Here is a 24,897-nt window from a genome sequence, read left to right as displayed (position 1 = left end):
GCTCGGCCATGAAATTCCACTGGGTGCCGTTGGATAAGTTACATGCTCTCAGTCTCAGGAAAGAGCAGTGGCAAACCTCCTCTCCAAACAAATCTTGCCAAGAAAACCCCCAGATAGGGTCACCTTAGAGTCACCAGCAGTTGGAAACGACTTGAAGGCACACAACAACAACAACATACAGTTAGGTTCACATTGGATCTCAGCTATTTTAATTTCACTATTCTATCCTAAGACCTAATTTTTTTGGGCTATTTCAGACAGTTCAGATGAATGAACACAGCTACATTTAAAAGTAAACTAAATAGAAAGCTGAAACGCAACCAAAAAGGTAGTTTTCTGTGTGCATAGCCCCAGCTTCTGCCAACCTAGTGGTTTGAAACCATGTAAAAGTTCAAGTAGATAAATAAGTACCATTTTGTTGGGAAAGTAATAGTGTTCTGTGTAGTCATGCTGACCACATGGCCACAGAGTAGTCTTTGACAACACTGGCTCTTCAGCTTAGTAATGGAGCACTGCCCACTACAGTCGTACACAACTTGACAATCTTGTCAAAGGGGGAAACTTTACCCTTATTTCACTGCAAGGGACTTGAGCATACACAGAGTCTGGTATCGGGGAAGTGTGTGTTCTGGAACCAGACCCCCAGCAGATGCCAAGGGTCCACTGTATTATTAATTAAAAGATACTGACCTGTTCTTAATTCTCAGTTAGAATTCCCACTTCATCACTGCTGATAAGCCCAATTTGCTTGCAGTGGGTTATATAGTTACTCTATGAGTAGTGTGGTTGAGAGCTAGTAACCAGAAGGAACAATTGGACTTCAGTTACTTCACTTATCAGAATACTATGAGGGCATCTGTGTAATGTTAGAGAAGCAGGCATGCTGATCAAGATTTCATCTTCATTGGCATGGAAGGTTAGAGTGAAACTCAGGATCCTTAGGTGGAAGTGACCATGTTCTCCTGGAGTTTGTTATACAGTGGAAAGGAGAAGCCAAGCATAGTCAGACATGCATTCTAGACTTTAGGAGAGCAGATTTCAGTAAACTTAGAGAAATACTGGGGGTGATCCCATGGTCAACAATACTAAAAGAGAACGGAGTTCAAGATGGATGGGAGTTTCTCAAAAGGGAGATACTGAAAGCACAAATTAAAACAGTTCCAGTGAGAAAGAAAAATGGGAGGTGTCGCAAGAACCCAGGATGGATGACCAAGGAACTTTCAGCTCAGCTAAATTTTAAATGGAACATGTATAAGAAATGGAAGAATGGGGAAATCACCAAAGAGGAATTCAAACAAATAGCTAGCAAATGTAGAGATAAGGTCAGAAAAGCTAAAGCACAGAATGAACTCAGGCTTGCTAGAGAGGTTAAGAACAACAAAAAGGGCTTTTATGGATATGTCCGCAGCAAAAGGAAGAAGAAGGAAACGGTAGGGCCACTGCGTGGAGAAGATGGCAAAATGCTAACAGAAGACAGAGAAAAGGCAGAATTACTCAACACTTTCTTTGCCCCAGTCTTCTCAGAAAAGGCAAAGAAAACTCAACCTGAGGATAAAGGAGCAGAGGACAGAATAGGGGAATTTCAGCACAAAATAAGTAAAGAGATAGTACAGGAATTCCTTGTTAATCTAAATGAATTTAAGTCTCCAGGGGGTATTAAAAGAACTGGCAAATGTAATATCAGAGCCATTGGCAATAATCTTTGAAAACTCCTGGAGAACAGGAGAAGTCCCAGCAGACTGGAGGAGGGCAAACGTTGTCCCCATCTTAAAAAAGGGAAGGAAGAGGATCCAAACAATTATCGGCCAGTTAGTCTGACATCTATACCAAGAAAGATTCTAGAGCAGATAATAAAACAGAGAGTCTGTGAACATCTAGAAAGCAATTCTATAATCACAAAAAGTCAACATGGGTTTCAGAGAAACAAATCATGCCAGACAAATCTGATTTCTTTCTTTGATAAAATTACTAGCTTGGTAGATGAAGGGAATGCTGTGGATATAGTATATCTTGATTTCAGTAAGGCCTTTGACAGGGTTCCCCATGACATTCTTGCAAACAAGCTTGTAAAATGTGGGCTAGACAAGGCAACTGTTACGTGGATTTGTAATTGGTTGACTGGCCGAACCCAAAGGGTGCTCAACAATGGCACCTTTTCATCCTGGAGAGAAGTAACCAGTGGTGTTTCACAGGGCTCTGTCCTGGGCCCAGTACTGTTCAACATCTTTATCAATGACTTGGAGGAAAAAATTGGGGGAATACTTATCAAATTTGCAGATGACACCAAATTAGGAGGAATAGCTAATACTCCAGAGGACAGGATCAAACTTCAGAATGACCTGAACAGACTAGAAAGCTGGGCCACAGCTAACAAAATGAACTTCAACAGGGAGAAATGTAAGGTACTGCACTTAGGGCAAAAAAATGAAATGCACAGATATAGGATGGGGGACACCTGGCTTAAGGAGACAACATGTGAAAGGGATCTAGGAGTCCAAGTAGACCACAAGTTGAACATGAGTCAACAGTGCGATGCGGCAGCTAGCAAGGCCAATGCGATTTTAGGCTGCATCAATAGAAGTATAGTGTCTAGATCAAGGGAAGTAATAGTGCCACTATATTCTGCTCTGGTCAGGCCCCACCTGGAATATTGTGTCCAGTTCTGGGCGCCACAATTCAAAAAGGGCATTGAGAAACTGGAGCGTGTCCAAAGGAGGGCGACTAAAATGGTGAAGGGTCTGGAAACCTTGCCCTATGAGGAACGACTCAGGGAGCTGGGGATGTTTAGCCTGGAGAAAAGAAGGTTAAGAGGTGATATGATAGCTCTGTTTAAATATTTGAAGGGATGTCATATTGAGGAGGGAGCAAGCTTGTTTTCTGCTGCTCCAGAGTCTAGAACCCGGAGCAATGGATGCAAGCTGCAGGAAAAGAGATTCCACCTCAACATTAGGAGGAACTTCCTGACAGTAAGGGCTGTTCGACAGTGGAACACACTTCCTCAGAGTGTAGTGGAGTCTCCCTCCTTGGAAGTCTTCAAATGGAGGCTGGATGGCCATCTGTCGGGGATGCTTTGATTTGGATTTCCTGCATGGCAGGGGGTTGGACTGGATGGCCCTTGCAGTCTCTTCCAACTCTATGATTCTATGATTCTAGATAAAATTTCACTAAAAATGCTTTTATGTTCCAAGAACCTTTCAAATTCTAAGAGGTTTTAGGTGGAATGCAGGTACAGTACAACACGCAGTGCCAGCTTCTTTTCATGAGGAGACTGGCTGTCTGGTTCAGGCAGTAAATTATGAAAAGAAACAAACTGTATTTGTAGTAATGTATATGGAATTTGTTGATGGGAAGCAAGATGAAATATATGAGTCCATGGGCCTGGACAGATGGACAGGATACCATGGGACAAACCCATGGTATCCTGCCCATGGTTTCCAACTGAATCAGTTCCTGAGTGGGCACAGTAATGGGCAGGTGTTCACACATACAGCTGCCACTATAATGTGGATCATGCCATACCTACTGTTGCTATCTTGTCCACTATGAAGGCCCCTTCTGTGGCCCATAATGGAGGAAACCGGGCACCTAGCTACACCAATGTGGCCAGGCACCCCCTTCCAGTGTCACAGGCCACCATGAGGACCTTTGGCATGTAAACAACAGCATTGTCAGGTTAAATGGGGTGTGCGAACTGTCCAGTCTGCCAGCTATTGTCATGGAGTTTCATAGCAAACAGCTGGTCTTTTTAGACCAGATCAAGGGCCTTTTGGTCAGCATCTGGACTGGCTGATGCTGGCCCAGGGCTAGTGGCCTGCATCATCTGGACAATACCAGACCAGGGAGAACATGTCCTGTTGGGTTCAAACTCAGCATCTGTGCCTCATGCTAAGCCTGTATGGCTGTAATGTCAATGTATTTTGGGCTATTATACATCCAAGACAGTTGTCTGTGGTCCTTGGTTCCTTCCACCTTGTAACCCAACACATTGCTGATAGGCCTCCAAACATTCTTAGAAGTATGTTGTATTGACACTTGAGGTTCTGCTTGAGCATTGCAAATTTTAGTTTTCCATTTTTAAAAACATCATCAAATTGGTGACTGGGAATGCTGTCCTAATCCCTGAAGCTATCTTCCTGGAGGGGGTTAGAACTGAGCATGGACACCATTCTGCAAGCCTCAGCTGTTGGAGAAGAGATGTTCTGTCCCTGGTGTGGCAAAGTAAATCAGCAGTGGGTTAGGACCCACTGAAATGATCCACTGGGAAAGAAAAAGAAATCATCTGGTTTATCAAAATCTACACCCTTGCATTCTGGTGGGCAATAGCTGCAGAAGCTTGGAATGTGGCAGTTGATCTGCCTGTCCATTATTCTTAGATTCCCTTTTGGAGTGTTCATATAGTTGTGCTTTCTGGGTAGAACAGGTGGACAAGACTGCTGGGAAAGTGCTTGAAGGAAGAGTCTAACTTTGACTCCACTTTGCTCTGCGTTCTGCACATGGGTTATCTACATGTGCAAATTAAATTGTATCAAACTGACCTATGTCTAGGTTGTATCTTTAAAAGAAACACATTATATATACAGTTGTCCCATTCTGTCCCACTCCATAGATGTTACAATCTCTTTCTGTTTCAGATTACATTAGTAGAGATTCTCAAGGTTAAACAGGTGAAGTAGAGGTGAAGAAACTGAACATCAAGCCATGTTGTGTAACATAATATACAGTTGATAAAATACAAATGGGATTTAATAATCAATATTTCCTTTTCAGGCTGGCTTTTACATTAGAAAATAGTTTTTACAATAGGTATACATGCTTTTTAATATTGTCTACAATATCAGTCTGTAATGAACTGCTTTTTCTGTTCTGCCCTGCCCTGTAGTATGACTTCATGGAACGTTTGGATGGGAAGGAGAAGTGGAGTGTGGTAGAGTCTCCGCGAGAGCGCCGAAGTATTCAGACCCTTGTTCAGAATGAAGCCGTCTTTGTTCAATATTTGGATGTGGGACTGTGGCACCTTGCCTTTTACAATGATGGCAAAGATAAAGAAGTGGTTTCATTCAGTACAGTCATCTTGGGTATGTATGCCTTAGCAGAAAATTCTGGTTAGATGGCTGCAAGAAGAACAACAAAAATCCTAAATATAGTTATGGGGGAAAGCATAATGGAAGCCAGTGAGATACCAAGTGAACGTGCATAGGGTGTCACTGTTATTAGACAACTTTCTTCTTCTTCTTTTTATGCAAAGATATGTGAGATATGTCAGGAAAAGTTATAGCTGAAATAATTTTTATTGCAAACAAACACTGACTTAACAATCATATTTGTGTCTTAAGATAAAATACAGTGCAGCCACACCTTGTGCAGATGCATTCATGCGGCTTCCAGCTTACGCAGAAGCCGCTTGGGGAGGGAAACAATGGCCCGTGTGCCTGTGGCATGCGCACACCACTCTGCCACATGCAAAAGCCCCATTATTTCCTATGGGGCTCGAGCATAGGCAGATTTTCCCTTATGCGGGGGGATCCAGAACGGATCCCCCCGCATAAGGAGAGGGCCCACTGTACTGACAAACCTGCATTGAAATTTACATTATTCTTTAATGTATTCTTCCTCATTTGTACATTTGTTTATGTAATGTACCTTCTTTATGTAACTTTTCCTATCGTCCATAGCATTTTTCTGCATTTTTTTCAATTATGTGCATTTTAAAATATGTGCACTGTTGTATGTGTATGTTGCTATCATAAATGCCTTTGGCTTTGTCTGCATGAGCCAAAAATCCCATTCCTCTCCCCCCATTGTAGCAGGGTCATTCTTCGACAACGCACAGCCCAAACTTTGGTTCTAGTGTGAACAGTTCAGATTATATCCAGCATGTTCTTTTGGGAAGATCCAGAGCCCTCAGTGCCCACATCAAGTCACCAGATCATCTGTGATCTTGGAAGCTAAGAAGGGTCACAATGATTAATACTTGGATGGGAGAATGCTAATGAATTCCAAGTGCTGTAGTGTACATTCCTGAGGAAGGAGCTGGCAAAATCACTGCTGGGTAATCCTTTCCTAAGAAAACTTTGTGAAATTCATGGCATCACCATATGTTTACAAGGCAACTTGAAGGCGTGTCCATTTATATTTGTACCCAGAGAATTCTAGCTCACTTCTTTTGGCATTTATTCTTATATTTCATATTGGCCAGGATTCTAGCCCTCTAAATCTACCTCGATGGCAAAGGTTCTCATGATAGATATGTGCCAAAGAATCTGTGAACTGAATCAAATACTGTACTTTTCTCCACATTTCAGACCAATTACTATCATTCCACCATCAAGGAGTCTACCTATTACGCCTATTACTTTCAACTTTGTCATAAATTGTATGAAATGAAACCTTTGGAAGACCAACACGATTTTTAAAAAATCAAGAAAAAGCATAGATACGGGCACTCCATGTCTATGTGCTCTAGAGGCTCTATGAATCATACAAATAGAAGAGAGAAAATCCTACGTCGGTGTTATGCTAAGAGTAAAAATCTGCAGTCCTAAATACATTTATCTGAATTCATTCCATTGAATTTAGAGAGATATACCAAGTAAATGTGTAGGTTGTTAAAATATTAGAATTTTATAGATTCCAATGCAACTCTTATGTAGTTTCCTAATTGCCAAGGTATTTAAGATGTCAGATGTATTATATTTAAATTTATGTTCTAATAATTCCATACATAGCAGAATTATGACTATTGTTATTACTATAACTTTGATTCTCTGAAGAATTAATGGATGTTAAAAGGGTGAGTAATTTGAAACAACGATGAAACAAATCAAGCTTTTGATCATAAAGGTCTTGCCAGTAAGTCAAGCCTTTATTACAGTTAACAAACCATAACACAAAAACAACAGCAATATGACAATAATTCCAACCCAAATACTCCAATAGTTATATACATATTTCATATCTATACAAAAAGGTGTGAGCCCTCCATATTGGAAGGAAAGAATAAACCATATTAAAATCAAACAGTGGGTTATAAATTAAGTGCAAATAAATACATTTTAAAGATAGCTTAGCAAAATGTGTTTGAAACTCATAACAAAACAGATGTGATTAAAACAAATAAAATATTTGACCTATATACATACATTAAAATATAAATTAAAACTGTGCAGCCATATTACTAATAAGCAGACTTTTGATAACCCTCCTATTCCTGGGACTCCCATTTAGGATCTCATATGGATGGAGCAGAAAGGCCATCCTTAAATTATTAACATTAATGAAACATGGCCCTTTGTATTTTTGCTGCAGAGAAAAACAAGTCTGCAAATATATCAGATACCATTCTAAAGATACCTGAGAACTTACTTAAAAGAGGTGTAACTAAAGGGCTACAATTCCTTCAGCCCCTTTACCTGAATATATTACTACATGAGGAGAAGATTAATATAGCAAGAGCAATAATAACACTTGACTGATTTTGCAGTATAGTTTAGTTTCTAGTCTGTCAAACAGAAGTGTAATATTTTAAGGTGTGGAAAATACATGTTAGTATGCTTTTTGCATAAAAACCTATTGTCAAGGTATAATAATCACCATACAGAAAATCTGTATGCAGTTTGTTAAAGTCACAACTTACATAGGAACCTCCTTTCTGACATAATGTATGGTTGCAGTCAGCTACTAAAGACACAACAGCTTTTCTAATGATTAGCGCTGGAGCCCCCTGACTGTGTCTGTGCAATTTGGAGTCATTATATGACAGAAGGGACCTCTCTGCTTCTCATATGGAAAATAGGGCTGCATTAATGTTTTCAAGTCTAATATCCCTTTTCCCCATGTAGACAAAATAGCAACTCAACCAAAGACAAAGAGAATGGAGGAAGTTTACAGAAACTTTCTGTTAAACACAGTCTGAGTGATTCAGGAATTTTTAGGAAATATAATATTAAGACATTTGTCTCTCAGTTTGGATGACTTCTGACTAACTGACTGAGGTTTCAAGGAAATGCATGCACATTAAAAGAACACAATGTAGACTGAAGGGGAAAATGGCTAACACATGAACTGTATATGTTTTTCAGATTCTGTACAGGATTGTCCACGTAATTGCCATGGGAATGGTGAATGTGTGTCTGGAGTCTGTCACTGTTTTCCTGGCTACCATGGAGCAGATTGTGCTAAAGGTACACCTTAACTTGTTTTCAGAGGCTCCTCTTTGTGTGTTTTATCCTGTCCCATGGGGATCAATTGTCATGGAAATGAAAATAAATTTAGATAGCACTTCACTGAAGTGTTCAAAGCCCTTTTATGTTGCCCCAGTAATCCTTCCAGAAATCCTGAAAGATAAGCTGTTATCATTTGCCATTGGTGAGTCTGTATTTGAAAAGATAAGAGCTTAGTTTCAGACCACCCAATGATGAGCTCAGCTAATATGATGAAGCGAGATTTGAACTGGGGACTTCTACCTGATAGGCACTTCATTCCCCTATACCAGTTTCTTTTAAGTTGCATATTCTTAGGTAATATTAAAAGGAACTTCAGAGCATGTACACATCATTCTTTTGGGAGCGTGTGAGAAAGAACTCTCCTGGAATCCCCTAGCCACCATGGCCATTAGCCGTGAGCTCTTATAAAGTAAATTTTGCAGTTCTTGGAATGGCACTCTTTGGGCCAATATTCAAATTCTGTTTTCCTGGCAGACTTTTACAAATAAGCATGTAATTCCTGTACTGTGCGATCTGGGATGAGTGGGTGGGGGAGCCAAATATAGAGTGACTAACAATCCAATTTCTATAAATTCATCTTTCCTATTCCTCTTCCACTAAGAATACAGATCACCAGTATCTTGTTTTTAATTATAGATCTGATAAGATTTGAAATTGGTTAAAATATTGGCACTGATACACCTATTGTCTTCTGAGAGTGGTTCATGGCTAGGTGCATTTGATCCTGTGAATTTGCAGTCTGCAACATGCCTTCAAACTGTAGCACTTTTAAATGTTACTGCAGCATTTAGTATGTGATTTAATGGATTGGGACCATAATTTTTTGCAAAATGCAGAATCCTACAGTGTCAAGCTGCTCATGCAGTTGACTGTAGTACAAGCAGTGGACATTTTTACCACCTTACCATTTATGCTGAGGCATCCAAGACTTCACTGTGCAAATAGAAGCAGCATTATTGTTAATTGTCCTTGAGTCAATTTTGACCCATGGCAACCCTGTGGATGAAACATCTCCCTTTCTTCAATGCTCTGCTTAGTTCCTGCGAACTCATGCCCATGACCATCCATAGAGTCCATTTATCTATCATGCAACCTTCCTCTCTTTACTTCCCTCCACCTTTTCTAGCCTTATTTTTTCCCCAATGATTCATGCCTTCTCATGATGTGACTGAAGTATGACAGCCTCATAGAATCATAATGTTGGAAGAGACCACACGGGCCATCCAGTCCAACCCCCTGTCGTGCAAGAACTTCAGTTTTGTCATCTTTTTTAGATTGTAAGCCTGAGGGCAGGGAACCGTCTAAAGTTTGTATGTACAGTGCTGTGTAAATTTACAGCGCTTTATAAATAAAGGTTAATAATAATAATAATAATCTTGGCTTCCAGGGAAATGTCTGGCTTGATCTGCTCTAGGACCCATTTGTTTGTCTTTTTGGCTGTCCATGGAATCTTCAGCACTCTTCTCCAGTACCACATTTCAAATGAATCGATTTTCTTCCTCTTTCTTAATTGCCCATTTCTCACATCAATATATGGTAATAGGGAATAAAATGGCTTGTATGATTCTAACTTTTGTGCTCAAATGTATATATTTGCATTTTAGGATTTTTTCCTAGTTCTTTCAAAGCCGCCCTCCCCATTCTTAATCTTCTTCTGATTTCCTGACTGCAGTCCCAATTTAAAAAGTACTTGAAGATCTTTCCTGTCAGTTAATATCTGTGTGCCTACAAAAGGGCTGGATTGTTTATAAACATCATATTGAGGTGACACTATATATGATACTATATATGCCACTATATATGACATCTTGTAATAATGCATAAAAAAGATCTCAGATATAGTAGTATAACAATAATATAGGTAACATTTCATGTTTGCTATCAATGTATATATTCCTTTCAATGAGAGCAAATTATATGGTAGTGTAATAATACTGAGATGCCACACTGTAATAGTATTGAAACATCACATTCTCAGGGTATCATAGATGGTGTCACCTCAATACGATTATATTTTTGCATTCACATACATTGACACTGTTATTTTTGTTTGGGTTTATGCTGAGGCAGGTGCTGGACATAATGGAATTGTTTGTCAGCATGGCATTAATAATTCAGAGGAACTAACTCAGTAACTAATTAATTAATTAATGTGAAAGGATAGGTGTTAGCATTGCATACACATAAACCTCTTAATAGCACGCTTTCTGTTAATACCAGTGTGGATAGCTGAGAGTGAGCTATTTGTAGCACACATCTTTAGAATCATGCCATTATTTCTTGTAACTATGGGAATCTCATGATTTCCCTTAATTTGATTCTATGAGATTCTCAGTAGAGAATTGTGGAATAAATCATAAACCTTTGGAAAATGATAAATGAATTTCTGACAACTTTCAGCCAGAGTAGATTAATTATAGGAAGCTTAGTATGTTTATTCCTAACTGTGTGCTTCAGACATTGATCTATAAAATTTGCATTAAACTTGCATATATATATTTCCTGCTGTAATCTTTCCAGTTTTTCTCTGATTTACATTTTTGCATTTTCCAAAAACAGTCAATCAAACAAGCATAAACAGAGCCCAATTGTATGCATGTTTCAGTGGCGTTTCCTTCTAGTTAAGTGGGCATAAAATTGCTGGTTTAAAATCTACTGGATTATACCTCCCTGGAATTTTTTAAACTGACAATAGTGAAAGAGAAAAAAAGCATTATGATGCACATTTTTCATCACATTTGTGTGTCTTATTACCTGGTTTGCACATGTCTACATTTATGTAGAAACATCTTGCAGCACCTATGAGAGTAACAGAAAGAAAGAAGTTGGCAGCATGAGCTTTCATAGACTTAAGTCTATTTCCTCAGATGTACATATAGAAGATTTTCAAATTCCCTCTCCTTGAATGATTCAGTGATGCTAGAGGAAGCTGATGATTCCCTGACATTGAGGGAGCTCACCAGGCTTTTACACATATGCACTTCCTCAATGTTTCAGCAACACTTTACCAGTGCTTAAGCATTGGTATGAAAATCGTCTATAGATAGCAGACTTTTTGTTTATGTAGCCAGCAAATATAAGCATGACCTGTGTTTCTGCCAGATGATTTATCCTGTCTCTGGTATGAGTTTGGAATTTTTTGTGGGGTTTTCGGGCTATGTGGCCATGTTCTAGAAGAGTTTCTTCCTGACGTTTCACCAACATCGGTGGCTGGTGAAACATCAGGAAGAAACTCTTCTAGAACATGGTCACATAGCTCGAAAAACCCACCCAAAAAATATGTATGCCGGCCATGAAAGCCTTCAACTTCACAGTTTGGAATTTGTTTAAAGGCATTGTTATTCCATTGGACAAAGCTTTATTCAGATGTAATTTTTTGGATGGTGTTCCTGTTGTTATTGAAGTTTTTCTGCAAAAATAACCTTTTCAACAGTGTGAAGCCAAATGCTTTCATGGCTGGCATCCATAGGGTTTTTTTAGGCTATGTGGCCATGTTCTAGAAACGTTTATTCCTGACATTTTGCCAGTGACCCTTGCTTGAGAGGAAGTAATTTAAATGTTAATCTCTGTGTTGGTCTGTTGTTGAATGGCAAGGCCTCAAGGTGTCTATAATTAGTGATCCATTGTCTGCTGGGGAAACTCCTGACCCTGGGTGGTTGTCATTTGCACTTGCTGGGTCTTGATTTTGGTGTTTTTTTAGGACTGGTAGCCAAACTTTTACTTTAAGGGTTTCTTCTTTCCTGTTGAACTTGTCTAGGTGTTTGTGGATTTCAATGGCTTCCCTGGGGATCTTGACCTGATAGGGAAACTGATGAGGAAACACAACCTTCAAATGATCTACAGACTGACCAGAAAATACAGCAAATGCTGCACTTGGTGAAGGACAGGAGAGACCATCTCACGGCCACAGGAGTTTATCCCATACCATGCAGCTGTGAACAAGTGTATATAGGGACCACCAAATGCAACATCCAAACACAAATCAAGGAACACGAGAGACTCCAGGCTGGGTCATCCAGAAAAATCAGCAGTCACAGTTCATAATAATAATAAATAATTTGTTTTATTTATATACCGCTATTCCAAAGATCATAGCGGTGAACAACAAGTAAGCTAATTAGCAAGTAAGCTAATTTGCCCCCAACAGTCTGGGTACTCATTTTAGCGACCTCGGAAGGATGCAAGCCTGAGTCGAGCTTGGGCCCTTTTGCTGGTCTTGAACTCGCAACCTTGTGGTTTTGAGTGAATGGCTGCAGTACAGGCATTTAACCACTGCGCCACCAGGGCTCCTTTTTTTTGTTATAACATGTTATAACATGTTATAAACCATCAAATGCTATTTGAAAACACTGAAATTTTGGACCATGCCAACAACTATCAGGTCAGAATACACAGGGAAGCCACTGAAATCCACAAACACCTAGACATACATGCATAGCGCATGCAAGGTACTCCTACTGAGATGGATACCACTGGTTAAATATGTCCTTTCAAAATAATTGGAAATGATCCTCAAGAGTTTGGTTGATATATATATATATATATATATATATATATATATAATTCAGTCAAACCGTATAAAGCTACACTTCCTCTATGACATCCATTGATATTCCAGAGTTAATCTACTTATTTATTTGTTTGATATCCTGCCTTTCTTCCAGGATTAGTCAGTGAGGTTGCACAAAAAAGTCAATGAGATACAGGTAAAAACATAAAGGCAGCTAGAGGTAAAACCAAACAGAGAAGTATAATGCTAAAACATAATTAAATAATTATAGCATTAAAACACTATTATATTTTAAAAAAAACATTTAAAACATATTAAAATACATTTAGATGAATGAATATAAAAACAAATGGCTAAATCCAGTTGCCAGCCCAATAAGAAACAACTCATTGTAACGATAACATTTAAATAATTATTGACTTAACCTTTCAGCAATTGATTCATTGAGCCTGCTCAGTTTGGGACTACTAGTTGGCTGTAGATCACTGTGTTTACTTTACTCATTTGAATTATTTTTGCCTTCTTTTCTCTTCTTTTGTCTTCAGCAATTTGTACCAGTTTCCCCCCTACACAAACTTTGTTCCCTTTGCTATGTCTGAAAGTAGTTTTCTTTTATAAGCTCAATCCGTGGTTAGGTTTCCTTCTTCCCACATACCGTACCCCAGTGTGGTTTCTTCACTGTGTTGCTTTAGCTCTATTTTGATTTTATAATAATAATAAATAAAATAATAATAAAACTTTTATTTATATCTCGCTTTTCTGTTACAAGACAATCAAAGCAGCTCACAACATATTAAAATCCCCATTTACAAAATTATGTCCCAAATTCTCCCCCCTTATTGGCAAAAGAGGATTTCATTTCAATAAGTATAAATGTAAGATAAAAATTGTAAAAATGGCTAATATTAATAGCCTTGGGCTTTTTCTTTTCATCGTTTGTAAGTCCATTTTCATACTAACATACTCCATGTTTGATTATCAACCCATATAAACTGAAGATCAATACATGGCCCTACCCCTGCCGTGTTATATGTACGTTTGTGACCTTCCGTATATGAATTTGACAAGACAGACTTCAAATTAGTGAGTAAATAAGTAGATACTAACTACTGGAAATGACAACTCCTGCTGCTCTACATCTGTCTTTGGAAGCAAAACAATGTTACTATTAGAAAACATAGACTGCTTTAATTATATCTTGGTGAGAATGTGTTTGCATTCTCCACATTTTCTGTCTCTCCGCAGCTTGCAGGCAGAATAAGGGCTTTCCCATATGTAAATAATAATGCAGTTACACTATTTGAAATTTCCTTTTTTGTCCATTATCCAGTGAAATGGTCACCTTGAGAGAGATCCAAGATTTGATGTGCTGATAATGGAAATAAATAAGAACTCATATAGTACATTTGCTTCACTGAAAAGTAAAAGATGAAACTGAAGCCCTTGTTACTAATTTGTTCTTTTAGCCTCATTTGTTTTAATGTAATATGAAAAGATCCAAGACTGATATTTCACTTTTACTGGATTCTTTGTACTCCCTTTTGTTGGAGCACATTTAAAGGTATTGAACAGGTATGTTGAAATGAGCTTCCTGCTAGAAGAAATAGGTTACGCTAAAAGAAGGTTACTCTCTTCGTTGTCTTAGCATGTTTTTTTTAGTGCTCAGAAGTGATTAGTTTTTAAAACAAACACCCGTTGAAGTGACAAGGCAAATAACATTCAATTGCTCATCGTTTTCCTTTTTTCCTTGGAAACAGTTATAGTATATGTATTAAATGGGTAGAAGATTTAAGAGAACAGCAAAAGAGAACATTTATGAGAGTTACCTAAACCTATTGGCTTTTCTTTAATCTTCTAATTTTCAGTACTTAGTACTTCATGTTTCTCTCTGTGGCCCTACCTAACAATTTACAAGGCTGAAATCTTGTTAGTACATTATGCCAGTGGTTGGACTTTTCTTAGGGTCATGCAGCAGTTATGAGCAAAGGCAGAAAAACATCTCTTCCAGCAGTGCCTTACTTCCTTCATTGCCATGGGGCCCATAGCCTTTTTTCTCCACTGGCTACACTACTGTAGTATACCAGGATCCTGCCATAGATTCCTCCCTCTCTTAGCATTTTCTTTCATTTTATAACTTTATTACATTCAAATAGTATAAGCTATAATATTTACTGTCAACCCCATCCTCTTCCACCTGCCATCCCAATTTCTGGGCATATTGATTCATCTAATTTGCCCTTTACATATGGCCAGAACTGAAGCCTGGCAGTACTTCAAGCAACAAAAAGAAAGAGCCACAATCAAAGAGAACAGTCTTTGTACATGGTCACAGTATATGAGAACAACCCCACAGAACTGTGTTTCCTCCTTCGCAGGTCAGCAAGGCAAAGTGAAGGAGTGAGTCCTGACACACAATTGATAAAGAAGCCAGAGAGTTTTCAGTACTAGTATAATGGGACATTCTCTCTTTCTCTCTCTCTCTCTCTCTCTCTTGCTCACTCTCTCATTATTTTCTGGGTAGCCTAATAAAGTTATCAACAAAGGGATTTTGGACTAGCTGCTGTCTGCTTTCCACCAATAAAGGAGCATGTTATGTTTCAGCCAAGATGGAAATAATTCTAAGTGTACAGCTGGAATTTAAATTTTCAGAAATGGTGGATGAAACATCTCCTCTTTTTCTGCCTAGAGGTTAGGCAGAACCTAAAATTAGTAGATCACCCAAGAGAGCCTCATCTGAATGTCTCTGTGTTTTTCCTTCTCCACTCCATCTCAGGATATCATGCAGAAAAATAGCTTCAGTGTAATCTGTTCCCCAGCCCTTCCTTCCTTGCCTGATTTTTTTAACCTTGGGCCTGATGAAAAGGCCTAAAATTGTGTCCCCTTTTGGTTGACCTAATAAAGTTATAAAGTTATTTTGGAATTTTTCTTGAAGTCAACACAGCTACCACTAGTTTTTTGTGGGGGTTTTGGGCTATCTGGCGAAATGTCAGGAACCATATAACACCTACGTATTCTGAAAGATCTGCACTGGCTGCCTATTCACTTCTGAGCACAATACAAGGTGTTGGTTATTACCTATAAAGCCCTACATGGCTTGGGCCTGAGTTACTTGAGGGACCGCATCTCCCCATATAATCCCCCCCACACACTCAGAACAACCGGGAAGAACTTGCTAGAAATTCCATCATCTAAATATGCTACTACATCCCAGAGGGCCTTCTCAGTAGCGGCCCCACAAATCTGGAACAGTCTTCCCGAGGAACTCCGCTTTATCACCCCTCTGGAAATATTTAAAAAGAGGCTTAAAACCTTCCTCTTCTGTCAAGCCTTCCCCTCTGGAAAATGAAGTTGTGTATTTTGATCCCATCGACTCTCTGCCTCACCCTATTGAATGACTGTTTCACATTTGTATAGTGTATATTGTGTTACTGGTTTTTATCTGTTTTTATGATGTGTTTGTAACTGGTTTTAATTCCGTGTAAACCGCTTTGATCTTTTGGAAAAGCAGTATATAAATAAAATTTATTATTATTATTATTATTAAACTCTTATAGAACATGGCCACATAGCCCAAAAAACGCAAAAAAATATGGATGCCGGCCATGAAAGCCTTCGACTTAACAGCCACCACTGCTTTTTGTGTGACTGTTATTTCCTTCTCCTTTTCTCCCATCTAAATGGTTCTCAGGCATGTTGACATTAATAGATTTTCTCATCTAGTACACATACAGTGCTCCAGCCCCTGTCTTGTTTAGTTTGTTGCTTTTGAATAAATTAAGTATAGGTATAGTATAATATAATACAGTATAGAACAGACTATATATGCTAAGACCAGCAAAATTTCATTTTCATTGGTACAAAAAAAACCCACCTTATCTCCAGTGGAAACTGTAAGTTAGCATATTCTATTACCTATGTTTCATTGTACTTTCCAGGGCACATCATTCTTTTTCTTGGATAAAAAAAATGAAAGTGCATATTTGGAGTATGATTGTGTCCCAGTCACTCTCAGTGGAAGAAATTCAGCCCATTTAATTTATGTAACACTAAGGGGGGAAAACACTTTCACTCTGACACCTAAACTGTCATCATCCCAACAAGTGAGAGAAAATGTTCACTATTCGATTTTTGGCCCAAGCAAAACAAACAGACATTGAGGGGTAGTGAGAATAATGTAAATATCCATTGTGTAAGTAATGCTGTTCCACAAGGAGTATCTCCTTCTCTTCTTGGTTGTCATACAACTATAAGTAATTGTCACATGCTTCAGTAAATGTATCTTCTTTCTCCTTCTTCATCCATCCTACTCACTCATAGGTTGCCTGTAATAGCGAGTTATGTACCTAGTGATCCACCTTCTGTAATTCTAAAAGGCTTTTCTCTTCAAAGAAGCTTAAGTGCTTATTGATTGAGAACTTTTATAACTCTCAAAATGGAGGCATCCTCATATCTGTACAGGTATTTAAAATGAATTGAATTAATCATTGGCTTAAAAGTCTCTGGTGATCTTCGTTAAGTTCTCTGGGTTTAATTAAAACATCTGTGCATTTTTAATTTATCGATTCATCCCTACTCATATGTCATGTTTTTAACATACCCCAGCATGCTCTGCATCATTTTTAACCCAATTTCCACTTAACTAAAGCAATTAAATTCACCCTGGATTAATTAAAGCATCCATACTTTAGTGCTTAAGTCAGCGTGTGCTGCTTTCCCCACATGGTTTCCGAATGTTGGGGATTTGACACACCTGATGAGTTTTTTGTCCTTTTTGTTTCTCTCATTTAGTAATGTGTACTTCGATAGCATTAGAATAAGAACCTTCATGGTGCTTAAATCTATGCCACAGTTCATATTTGATGGTCATTATTTATGTTGTAATCATTTTTTTCTGCAGCAGCTCACAAAACGGGATCTGTAAAGTAGTATACAGATTACTTAGTTTTGTGTTGGCAACAAATGCCAATAGTTTTGCTGGCCAATAGTTTTACTCAGAAGGGAAGAAAAAGTATGAGACAGAGATAATCTCCCTTTGGGATTTTCTGTGTATCCCATTGACTACATGTGAGTGTATGCAGCATTCTCCAAAAAGAGAGTATTCTTAAATCTATTTTAAATGAACGTTGTATTCACACTGAGAGACCATAAGGCTACTCCTTAGTTTTATCACTCGAGACTCAGGTGGCTTCAAACTCTTGCAGTGCCTTTTCCCAGCTTTTTCTGTTTTGCTAGCTAAGACCATTGACTGTTGTCATCATGTACTTGAAATCTCCCAGATTGATTACTTTACTGTGGATCCTTGGTATCAACTGTGGTTTGGTTCCAGCATCCTCTGTGGATACTAAAATTCATTGATGCTCAATTCCCATTATATACAGTGGCATAATGAAATGGTATCCCTTCTATAAAATAGCAAAATTAAGGTTTGCATTTGGATTTTTTTTAAAGAAAATTCCTAGCTGTGGGTGGTTGAATTTATGTGTGAAGAATCTGTACATATAGAGGGCCGAATGTAATACATTATAAATGTTATTGCTCTTGGGAATGAACTGGAAGCTTCAAGAGGAACAACTACTGTACTAGTTCTTTCTTATTTCTCTCATGTTGTCTTTATTGTTGGCTTTATTTTTCATGACAATTCACTATGTCTTGTGCACTGTCTCTGGCATCTGTAAGGATATAGAATGCCTTAGGAATTTATTTATTTATTAGGAAATCTTTACTGCAAGATTGATACAGCCTTATTTATGGTATCATATTGGTTCATTTTGTGTAGCAAAATTGCTATTGTGTTGCTGGAATACCAGTCCTGCATAAAATTAAAAACACTATTTGATTGAAAATATTTATTACTGATACAAAACAGTTGCTTTTATTTTTAAAAAAAATCTGTGTGATTATTTAACACTCAAATTGCATTTATTACATTGAAAACTATGCTTAGAAACAATGTGAAGTAGTGGTTTGAGTGATGGACTGAGATTGTGGGAAACCAGGCTTCAAATCCCTGCTCAGCCATGGAATCCCAAATTGGGCAAGTCACACTCTCACCTTGAGGGAAAGGCAATGACAATCCTCCTCTGAGAAAATTTTGCCAAGAAAGCCCCATTATAAGTTTGCCTTAGGATCACCATAAGTCAGTAATAATAATAATAATAAATAATAATAGGATTTATTTATATGCTGCCCAATCACTGGGAATCCAGGCGGTTTACAACAGAGGGGGTTATAGACGGTTCCCTGCCCTCAGGCGTACAATCTGAAAAGACAAGACACAAAAGGAAAAGGGAATGGGGGGGATCAGGTCCAGCATTCTTCTCTCCCTCTGAGGCCTGGACCAAGGCAGATGGACTGGAGGGAGGGCTCTTCTTCTTCAGGCTAGCCCTGGTGGAGCTGGGCCTGCCTGGTCAACTCCCTCGCAGGCCTGAAGATGACAGTTATGGAGGGAGGAGTCTCTTCTCCCAGGCTAGCCCTGATGGAGCTGAGCCTGCCTGGTCAACTCCCTTGCAGGCCTGAAGATAACAGTTATGGGGGGAGGAGTCTCTTCTCCCAGGCTAGCCCTGATGGAGCTGAGCCTGCCTGGTCAACTCCCTTGCAGGCCTGAAGATGACAGTTATGGGGGGAGGAGTCTCTTCTCCCAGGCTAGCCCTGATGGAGCTGAGCCTGCCTGGTCAACTCCCTCATAGGCCGGAAGATGACAGTTATGGAGGGAGGAGTCTCTTCTTCCAGGCTAGCCCTGATGGAGCTGAGCCTGCCTCATCAACTCCCTTGCATTCCGGAGGATGGCAGTTTTGGAGGGAGGAGTCTCTTCTTCCAGGCTAGCCCTGATGGAGCTGAGCCTGCCTGATCAACTCCCTCATAGGCCGGAGGATGACAGTTATGGAGGGAGGAGTCTCTTCTTCCAGGCTAGCCCTGATGGAGCTGGGCCTGCCTGGTGAACTCCCTCACAAGCCGGAAGATGACAGTTATGGAGGGAGGAGAAATGACTTGAAGGCACACAGTAACAACAAAAAAACCACACTATGCTTCCATTCACATTTCAAAATTTAGAAAATATTCAAATTAGTATTAGAGATCTGTATATAGAGAGCCAGTGTGGTGTAATGGTTTGAGTGTTGGACCATGACTCTGGTGACCAGGGTTCAAATCCCACTCAGCATATGAAACCTACTGGGTGACCATGGGCAAGTCACACTCTCTCAGCCTCAGGGGAAGGCAAAGGCAACCCCCTCTGAATAAATCTTGCCCAGAAAGCCCTATGATAGGTCACCTTAAGGTTGCCATAAGTAGGAAAAGATTTGAAGGCATACTACAACAACAAAAGCAGCAAGATACAGTGGATCCTTGTTATACGCTGGGGTTTGGTTCCAAGATCCCCCGTGTATAACAAAATCCGTGTATGCTCAAGTCCCATTAAGTATAATGACATAGCAAAATGGTGTCCCTAATAAAAAGTGGAACATCAAGGTAAATTTATACTTTTTTGGAACATTTTCAAACCGTGTATGCTGAAATCCGTGTATAAAAAATCCGTGTATAAGAAGGACCGACTATATCTGCAGTATGCTATTCCTATTCTCTAGATGTTACTGGCTTTTCTCACCTCAAGAGTTCCCCTACCATCTTCCACATGCTTATTCTTTCTTCTTCTATTTTCCCCCACTAATTCATTACAGTTCAATATTACAGCAATATAACATGTAATTACATTATTTTTGTATTTCTATTTGCCACAGGTAATATTATAGGAAACAAATAACCTGGGCAACCTATATAGTTAAGATCATACACTGGATGGCATAGTGCATTGTATCAGCAAAACGTCTCCTCTCTGCAGGGTCTTCTCCCACTGGATCTGCCCCAAAGGATCTCTCAATCTCCAAACTCTGCATCCAGTCAGATATTCTCACCTCACAGTTTTATTTGTGGAAGCAATTCTGTCAGCAGAAGGACTTGATTGAATTCTTCCATTATGAGGATAAAAATGTCTCTTAGAAGAGAACCTGTTGCAGGAGCATCTATGCCTTATTGGCAACACAGTTAGCTTGAGCAGAATGAAAATAAGAGTGGTGTGATTTTTTAAAAAAAATGAATAGAGCCCTGTTGTCTCTGATGTTACCAGTCAACTAGATTCTCCACTTCTGAATTTTATTTGTTTAGCATGCCTTGCCAAAGTGAACACTTTCAGCTGTGTTTGCAGCTCTGCTTCAAACCAAAGAAGTACGCTTGGTTTCTGAAAGAGATTTATATTTGCTGGTGCAAAATATAGGATGTGAATTAGTTTATCCCATCTTATTTTATCCTATCTAAGGATTTGATAGCAAAACATAATGCAACACAGGCATGGGATAATGGTTTCATGTGAAAGGCTAGGGCCTTGTCTGCACGAGACAAAAGGATCCCCCTCCCCATTCTGTTTGGATGATGGAAGGCCCCAACGCTGGTTCTGGAGCAGGCAGTCTTCATGATGCCCAGCATGTCTTGAATATGAGCCAGGGCATTACAAGGTAAGGTTTAAATAACTTACCCATGGCTCTGGATCTTCTGGGAATAATAATAATAATAAATTTTTATTTATATTTTCCCACCTCTCCCAGGTGAATCGAGATGGGATTACAACCCAATACAATATACTATATACAAATGCAAATCACAACAATAAAAACAACAATATAGTACAATAGAATATAAAAATAGATAACAATTAAAAATGATACTATCAAAGCGAAAAAGGAGAGAGATGTTTCAATCTAGGTCAAAGGGGTAGAAGAATATGTCTTATAAGAGATCAGGTGGGTAAGCTCACCGGAAGAGATCTGTCTTAACTGCCCTCTTAAAAGCCTCCAAGCAGGTAGTGAGACGGATCTCTTCCTGGAGACTGTTCCAGAGTTTTGGAGCAGCTGCAGTAATGGCTTTCTGGGAGGTGGAAGTTAGTCTGGTTGTGTGTAATTCCAACATATTCTTCCCTGTTGTTCTAAGAGTGCAGGGCGGATTATGAAGGGAGAGGCGTTCCCGCAAGTAACTCAGGCCCAAGCCATGTAGGGCTTTAAAGGTATTGCACCCGGAAGGTAATCGGCAGCCAGTGAAGATCTTTTAAAATTGGAGTTATGTAGTAGAACCTTGATGAATCGGTGACCAGTCTGGCATCTGTATTTTGAACTAATTGAAGCTTCCGAACTTGGTACAAGGGTAGCCCCATGTAGAGCACATTACAGAAATCAAGACGAGTCCTGGCTGCCCTTAGGTATCCTGGCCAGTGCAGACAGGGCCTGGATTTTCTTTGCCAACTTCCTCACAGGACAGAAGATGTTAACCTTTGGTTCCCCAACCATACCACTAGATTAAGCTTCTTCAACTTTGTTTCTCCTTTCACCTTCCCCATACAGACAAAATGAAGTGAGTGTGAAACATTCTGAAAGCTAGCTTAGTGCATGTGGCTTCATTCCCCACTTCTTTTATCTGCAAAAGGGGATCAAGTAGGCATAAAGGGCACTCAGTCAGCACTCTTAAGAACTGACAGAGACCCAATATTATGTGCCCATTGGCCTCCATAATTGTGTGTGTATTGTCATTGATGTTGACTTTGGCGGGTTACAGACGGGCAGGGGAAGACGTCTTGAAGGTGTCTTCCCCTGAATACGGAGCCTCCAGACCGCCCACCCCAGGGGCGTGGCTAAGGTGGATGGGGCTTCCACACTGGGGGCAGTGAAGACGCCTCACCTGGGGCCGTTTCTTACCCGCAGCTTCCATACCGCCGCCTCGCAGGATGCTGCAAAGAGAGAGGCAGCTTCCGCACGGGCGGCCAAAAACGCGGCTTTTTTTTCTTTTGCCAGTGGAGGATGCGCAGCTGCACAGCTGCACCAGTCAGCACCGGCGGCAGAAAGCGTATGTGCACATTTAAAGCGCCCAGGCCCCTTTAAACTTTTCCCCCCGCCCTACCCAAGAACAAAGGTGGCCTCCTGCCAGCTGGTGATGGCATCCTTGTCCGCTTGCAAGTTGCCAGTCTCACTGGCATCATGGATGCCTCCTCTCCTTTGCTCCCCATGCTCTTGCTGAATCTGCAATGCACAGCCACAGCTGTCGCCGCTGCCACCGCTGTCCCCCTGCCATCCCCCATCACCTCCCTTGTACATATGTAAATATTTAAACTTTTAGTGTTTTTTTATTAGGTGAAAATGGCGCAGGAATGTGTGTAGGGGTTCACTTTAAATTCCAAACTTTCCACAATTCTAGCAGCGCATGCGTACATGTTGCTCTAGGGTTAGGGTTACGAGCATTAAAATAGAGTGCAGCTGTGCCACAGCTTCCACAGCTGCCTGGCATCTGACGCTGCAATTAAAGCCTGACTGCAAACCGCGCATGTCCCGGGACCCCGACTCATTATGCGACGCAGCAGACACGGAGCTTTTAAATGGGCAATTTAAATTAGCGGCGTAACAATTCTGGCGTATCGGTGCAGCAGCTTACATACGGAGATGCGCACGTACGCCGCTTATCAAAAAGAAGCGGGAAAAAGCGGCACCTTTTTAATGCCGCTTCTTCCTGCTTGGGGCGTGCGGGCGGCGCGTTCATGACGGCATTCAGGTAAGGCCCGTCTAAAGGCTACACCTTCATGACGTCATGAACACACCCCTTTTTGCCCGTCTGTAACCCGCCTTTGTAATCTTTGGGGGATCCATTCAAAACATTTTATTTATGTATTTATTTAGAGTATTTCTATCACATCCTCCTGCCAACTTTTGTGTTTGCTAGGCATTTTATTTATGTTTGCCTGCTAGCCTGTTCTGGTTTTTATTCCCTTCAGTAGGAGTACTGAGGATTATAACAACCAAGATGATGTTTGTCATGCTATGATTTATCCTATTTATGTGGCTCATGTTGTTCTTATTGTTTGTTTTTATGAGAAATGAGCCCAGCTCATGGGACTCACCTATTTCTAAGGAGACCATCAAGTGACCCAACTTCAATCCGTTGTCTCCCTTGCCATGGAGGTGGGAAAGAAGAGCAAAGTAAATGAGCCACAGCTTCAAAAACACAGCCCAATCATTCTTATAGCCCATTCTTCTTCCAGGGGCACAGGGATAGGGTGAACTTTGGGGAGGTGCCATCCTTGAGAGCTCTGTGAGCTGGACTCAAGACCACAGGAGGCCATATTAGGCTCGAAGTCTAGAAGCTTCGATTAAAATAAGGAGTTATTAGTTTTAAGGCTAGAATGGGGAGAAAAACAGAGAAAAAATTGAATCTGGGAAATGTGCTTTATATGTGTGTGTGCATGTGTATGCACATGTGTTAAGAATAACAAAATGTTTTGTTTTATTTCTAGAAAGTTTATTTTAAATGGTTCTGGATTTTAGGATTGGAGAGTACATGTACTCCATAACAAGGATGTAATTTTTTAAAAGGAGTGTTCTGACAGAAGGACAATAAATACTTCTGACAGATGGGGACACCAGGTGTCTTCATTTCCTGCTTATCATTTCCAAGGGAGAATAGATGGGTGACATAGTTGGGAAGTGTTTTTCTATAAACAACCAAAATTTATTTCAAGACTAGATAATAAGTTTGTAGGTTTCAGCTTACAGCACAGTAAACCATAATCCATTTCTCTCATGGGGCAAAACATATACAATATCACAGTAGCAGCAGTTTAATTTCTGCTAAAAGAACGTTCTGGCTTGAGTTATTACAGATACAGAATTAATTATCCTCTTGTGGAGAGATTCTCAAAGGGTCAGTTAGAAGAGCACAAGTAAGAAAATGATGGCACATCTGTACACTGTACTGCCCAGTGGTCTGTGGAATAATGAACCTCTGCCTTGAATTGGCAGAGTTGCCATTTATTTTTTTAATAAGAACATAGCAAGAATTTGTATCACATTATCTAATAGCCCAGTCCTTTGAGTTTCATCCATATTTTCTAGAGTCCTTGTAATGATGCTGCTACTGATAGGACTCTTGCCTGGACTCCTGCATTAGAGAAGTAGCTGACATTAAGAGGAGTACAGAATCCATTCTATTAGAAAAGTAGCTAATCTATTATTACTCTAACATACATATCAATACATATATAATGCTGACTTGCTACTGCTGACCCATATTTATGTTGCTGCAAGATCATCAGCATAGCAACCTCTGCATACATATTGGAACTGTAGAACTCTAAAG

General features: G+C 39.8%; 1 protein-coding gene across 7 annotated transcripts in view; it reads left to right on the top strand.

Annotated features, from left to right (window-relative positions):
- Positions 1 to 24,897, top strand: part of TENM2 (teneurin transmembrane protein 2) — a 1,152,237-nt gene that overhangs the window by 965,834 nt on the left and 161,506 nt on the right. For all 7 annotated transcript variants that reach the window (XM_089531991.1, XM_089531984.1, XM_089531975.1 and 4 more), the window contains 2 exons: positions 4,880 to 5,075; positions 8,079 to 8,180. In XM_089531991.1, the coding sequence (XP_089388117.1) occupies positions 4,880 to 5,075; positions 8,079 to 8,180 (298 nt within the window). The remainder of the gene's footprint in view (positions 1 to 4,879; positions 5,076 to 8,078; positions 8,181 to 24,897) is intronic.

Source organism: Sceloporus occidentalis, unplaced genomic scaffold (assembly GCF_023333645.1).
Source record: "Sceloporus occidentalis isolate IW3139 unplaced genomic scaffold, rSceOcc1.0.p SCAF_1, whole genome shotgun sequence".
In the NCBI taxonomy this organism is placed as follows: Eukaryota; Metazoa; Chordata; class Lepidosauria; order Squamata; family Phrynosomatidae; genus Sceloporus; species Sceloporus occidentalis.
Note: the sequence above shows the minus strand (reverse complement) of the source record. Positions and strands in the feature narration are given on the sequence as shown.